The sequence below is a fragment of the Chaetura pelagica genome, unplaced genomic scaffold (genome assembly GCF_000747805.2).
Source record: "Chaetura pelagica isolate M959 unplaced genomic scaffold, ChaPel_1.0 scaffold344, whole genome shotgun sequence".
Lineage (NCBI taxonomy): Eukaryota > Metazoa > Chordata > Aves > Apodiformes > Apodidae > Chaetura > Chaetura pelagica.
This window is the reverse complement of record NW_009953098.1, coordinates 2,349,523-2,354,905: the sequence shown is the minus strand read 5'-3', so window position 1 is coordinate 2,354,905 and position 5,383 is coordinate 2,349,523. Positions and strand designations below refer to the sequence as shown.

The following is a 5,383-nucleotide window of genomic DNA, read 5'->3' as shown; positions in this document are numbered from 1 at the left end:
CGGCAAAAAATTGCGGTAGTGCTTGCACTCCTGGCCGCGCTCGTCCACCCGCCGCCCGCCTCGCGCAGCGCCCTCAGCGTGCCCCTGGACAGCGGCCGGGGCTGAGGAAGAAGAGGGGACTCGAACGAGGGCGAGGCAGGGATACGGGATGACGGCGCCTGGGACGGGGAGGGAGATGGAGTGGTGGGAACGCGGGGACATCGGACTGCCTGCGGGCTCCCTCGCCGCGGCCAGGGACGGGAGCCTGCGGGAATCACCAGCGGCTGCTGTGCACCCTCTCCTTCTTACGGTCTCTCTCCGAGGCCTTCTTGACCCCTTCAGCCATCCATTTCCCTCTTCCTCCCTTGCCTCTTCTTAGGTTTCCCTCTTCTTCTCCCTCATCCCTCCTCTGCCCTTCCTTCTAGGTCCTCCGGCGCATCCTCCCCTCCTTGCGGCTCCTTCCAGCAGTCGTCTGTTCTCCCCACTTCAGTTCTGGCTCCCTTCTGCCAGCTCAGTGCCTTCTCATAACAGGACATGAAAGGGACAAGTTGAGAAATTGGGGAAATGAGGAAGTTACGGGGAGAGGAATATATTGATTATCGACTAGTTTGTTAAAAAAAAAAAAAAAAAAGCAAGCTACCTTGTAGCTCGGAGGAGATTGTGTGGCTCCAGTCCTTCTGCATAAAAAATGGCAGCTCAGCTGGCCTGACCATATGTGAAGGGTTCTTGAAAGCCACTTCTGTATCAGTGCAGGGATAAGAGCAAATTACATAATGTTTTACAAAAAGGATAAGTTCTTCCCAGGTTTCAGTAGTGTCAGACTTGTGAATTGTGACTTTGTTTTGCCCTGCAAGTCAGGGACTTGTTATTCCTGGGAGTGGGGCAGTATGCTTGTGCATGCTTCTTTCATATCTGTGTGCTTCCACTGGTCACCCAGAGCTGCTGTTCTTGTTTAGCAGATAGTTCATTGCATTTCTGCAGTGTGTTTACCACCTATTTATTTAAACTAGGGATTATAAATGACAATGTGTGTGCATGCCTGTATATGCCTTGACTGAATCTCATTGTTATCATAATGATAATCTGTATGTGTTGATGCTATAGGTACATATTTTGAGTATTGGCTATAGGTACATATTTTGAGTATTGATGTTGCTTTTTGTGTCTGCATCCTCATCTTTTCTATATTGTGCTATCCCAACCCAGATGCTTCAGCATGCATAACAACAGCACTTGTGTTTAATATCCTTGAAATGCACAGCAACGTATGAGCAGTGCAGGATTGAGGAAAGTAAATATGCATAAAATTGGAATCTCCTTTGGTTATTTTACTTTGTTAGTTATGCATGTTTGGCATGTACAAGAGATAGAAATACATTTGACAGACCTCTGAGTTATTTGTGTTTGTCTACAGATATTTACATTCTGTATTTGAAATCATTCTAGCTTCCATGTATTTGGTTGTTAAAATCTTTCGTGTTATTTTAAATTCAGTGCTTGTAGTTTATCTATAATCCTTGGCAGGTACAGTAGCTCAGCGGAACAGTTTTTAACCCGAATGACATTTTGGAACAACGACAACTGAAAAATGTTTTCTTTTTTTCTTTCCTTTTTTCTTCCTTAGATTCTTTATCTTTGTTCAGGAGCCTAAGGTTGCTTGCTGATCCCAAGAAGATGTTTCTGTGGCTCTTTCTGGTTCTGTCATCTCCAGTTTCTTCTACAACTGCAGATGCTGATATATCTGTGGAAATTTGCAATGTTTGCTCCTGTGTGTCAGTTGAGAATGTACTCTATGTCAACTGTGAGAAGGTTGCAGTCTACAGACCAAATCAGCTTAAACCACCGTGGTCTAATTTTTACCACCTCAACTTTCAAAACAATCTGTTAATTATTCTGTATCCAAATACCTTTCTTAATTTTACACATGCAGTGTCCTTGCAACTGGGTAATAATAAGTTACAGAACATTGAGGGAGGGGCCTTTATGGGTCTGAGTGCATTAAAACAGTTGCACTTGAACAACAATGAATTAAAGATTCTCCGAGCTGACACTTTCCTTGGCATAGAGAACTTGGAGTATCTCCAAGCTGACTACAATTTAATCAAGTTTATTGAACGGGGAGCCTTCAATAAGCTTCACAAGCTGAAAGTCCTGATCCTTAATGACAATCTGATTTCATTTCTTCCTGATAATATTTTTCGATTTGCTTCTCTAACCCATCTGGATATACGAGGGAATCGAATACAGAAGCTTCCATACATTGGAGTTCTGGAACACATTGGGAGAATTGTCGAATTGCAGCTGGAAGACAACCCCTGGAATTGTACTTGTGATTTGTTGCCTTTGAAAGCATGGTTGGAGAACATGCCCTATAACATCTACATTGGAGAAGCCATCTGTGAAACACCCAGTGACTTGTATGGAAGGCTACTGAAAGAGACCAACAAGCAAGAGCTGTGCTCCTTGGGGACAGGGAGTGATTTTGACGTGCGCATTCTGCCTCCCTCGCAGCTGGAGCCTGGTTACAGCACCCCGAACGGCCACACCACTCAGACATCAGTGCACAGATTAGTCACCAAGCCACCAAAGACTACAAATCCTTCGAAGATCTCAGGGATAGTAGCAGGCAAAGCACTATCTAATCGCAATCTCAGTCAAATCATATATTACCAGACCAGGGTGCCTCCTTTAACTCCTTGTCCGGTCCCCTGTGTTTGCAAAACACATCCTTCAGACTTGGGATTGAGTGTAAATTGCCAAGAAAGAAATATAGAGTCAATGGCCGAACTTGTACCAAAACCTTTAAATGCCAAGAAGCTGCATGTAAATGGCAATTACATTAAGGATGTGGACGCTACAGATTTCCTTGAGTTTGAGGGGCTGGATTTGCTACATTTAGGCAGCAATCGGATTTCAGTGATCAAAGGAGAAGTTTTCCGCAACCTTACGAACTTACGGAGGTTGTATCTCAATGGCAATCAGATAGAGCGTCTGAGCCCAGAAATGTTTGTTGGCCTCCACAACTTGCAATATCTATATTTGGAATACAATGTTATCAAAGAAATCCTAGCAGGCACCTTTGACCTAATGCCAAATTTGCAGTTGCTCTACCTGAACAACAATCTTCTACGAAGCTTGCCAGCGTATATTTTTGCTGGTGCACCACTTGCTAGGCTAAATCTGAGGAACAATCATTTCATGTATTTACCTGTAAGTGGCGTTCTTGATCAGCTAAAATCTCTTACACAAATTGATTTGGAAGGTAATCCCTGGGACTGCACTTGTGATTTAGTTGCTTTAAAACTGTGGCTTGAAAAGCTAAATGAAGGTATTGTGGTGAAGGAATTGAAATGTGAAACACCTGTGCAGTTTGCTAACATTGAACTTAAGTCTCTGAAAAATGAGATCCTCTGTCCTAAACTTCTAAACAAGCCATCTGCTCTGTTCACTAGTCCTATGCCTGCTGTTACTTTTACAACACCGCTGGGACCAGTTCGGAGTCCTCCTGGTGGCCCAGTTCCACTCTCTATCCTAATCTTAAGCATATTGGTTGTCCTTATTTTAACCGTGTTTGTTGCTTTTTGTCTTCTTGTTTTTGTGCTTCGGCGCAACAAAAAACCAACTGTAAAGCACGAAGGGATTGGAAATCAAGAATGCAGTTCTATGCAACTGCAGCTAAGGAAGCACGATCACAAGTCAAACAAAAAAGATGGACTAGGTGCAGAGGCCTTCATTCCTCAAACCATTGAGCAGATGAGCAAAAGCCATACCTGTGGCTTAAAAGACTCTGAAACTGGCTTCACGTTTGCTGACCCGCCAGGGCAAAAAGTAATTTTAAGAAATATTAATGACAAGGAGAAAGATTTATTGCATGTGGATACCAGAAAAAGACTTAGCACAATTGATGAACTGGATGAGTTATTCCCTGGGAGGGATTCCAATGTATTTATTCAAAATTTTCTTGAAAGCAAAAAGGAATACAACAGCATAGGGGTCAGTGGCTTTGAAATACGTTATCCAGAGAAACTACAAGACAAAAAAACCAAGAAATCTCTAATAGGTGGTAATCATAGTAAAATTGTAGTAGAACAAAGAAAAAGTGAGTATTTTGAACTGAAAGCTAAACTTCAAGGTTCACCTGACTACCTACAAGTCCTTGAGGAACAAACTGCTTTGAATAAAATATAGGTCATGCAATCTTATTGCCTACAGAGGACATTTATTTAATGATGAAAGTGCCTTTTGTTGACTTTTAACTTCCAAATACTATATTATAGCGACAGGCATAGAGGCAGGTGTATCCAAGGGTGTCTGATTAACTGTAACTGCATATGATTTGTCAAGTAGAGGAGAATTTCCGTAGTAGATTTTACTACATAAAGCTCACGCCCTGTGGAATCCTGTAGGGGTACTTCAAACTCTATTGCCAAAGGGATGCTTTATACATGTTACACTGAATTTAACCTCAAGAGGCATATATGTTTTGTACCTTAAATGCAAAACCATCGTCTCCTTGTGATTTGTTAGAACAAACACAAGAAACCTGGTACTGGTATTTGTACCTCAGCTGGGTCCCTCATCCTGCACGTGGATTTAAGTTGGTGGAACTGGAGTAATCCTTTGATTTGTGGTGTTGTAATGGCACTGTTTAAAGATTATCTGAAAAGTAACAAGCATGCAAAGAGAGAACATTCGATAGTATGTGTAAATTGGTTACATTTATGACCTGCATCTTGAAACCACTGAAATTATAATGTTAAATTGTGCAAATATTTGTTTAAAATATAACATGCATTACATACCTATGAAATAAATTTGACCATTTGAAGCATACATGTCTATACCTAAAATTAAAAAAAAAAAGTAGTTCAACCTGACTTCTGCAGTATTTGTGGCATCTGAAGAAAATATTTGATATTTATGCAGAATCTGTTGTAAGACTATCTCCAATTAAAACTAGAGTTCCTTCTCAGTTACGTGAAACACTTGCAACCCCAACAGGTTGTCCAGAATTGTCAAAGTGCTTACTGTGTGAGCGTAGCAGAAATTATTTTTGTAATATAATTCATATTTATGAAATACTTTGTATACTAAATAGGAAAAGTATGTACTCCTTAATATGTATTTAATATGCCTGACTTGTTTTCCTGATCACAATGCATTAATCATTCAGTATAAATAAAACCAGAACAATATACCAAACAGAAACTGAGGTTGTAATGTATAGAATTATCCAGAATTAAGTGATCAGATATAATAATAAAAATTGTTCTGTACTCTTCTTGTGACATTAGCATATTATCTTACTTCAGATTTGTTACCAATGGTGCGTTTTAAAATAGATCCTTTAGTTTTTTAGTATTGTGTCTCAAGCAATTATTTGCCTTCAGTTGTCTTGCTTTTC

The 5,383-nt window shown here is 40.7% G+C and overlaps 1 protein-coding gene across 1 annotated transcript; it reads left to right on the top strand.

The window, feature by feature from the left end:
- The first annotated feature begins 1,584 nt into the window (after positions 1-1,584).
- Positions 1,585-5,141, top strand: SLITRK4 (SLIT and NTRK-like family, member 4). Its single transcript, XM_009997093.1, has one exon. It carries the CDS (start codon positions 1,654-1,656, stop codon positions 4,165-4,167), a length of 2,514 nt encoding a protein of 837 aa, XP_009995395.1. The 5' UTR covers positions 1,585-1,653; the 3' UTR covers positions 4,168-5,141.
- The last annotated feature ends 242 nt before the right edge of the window (positions 5,142-5,383 follow it).

Coding starts and splice junctions, on each gene's coding strand:
- SLITRK4 (XM_009997093.1), top strand. CDS start 1,654: ATGTTTCTGTGGCTCTTTCTGGTTCTGTCATCTCCAGTTTCTTCTACA.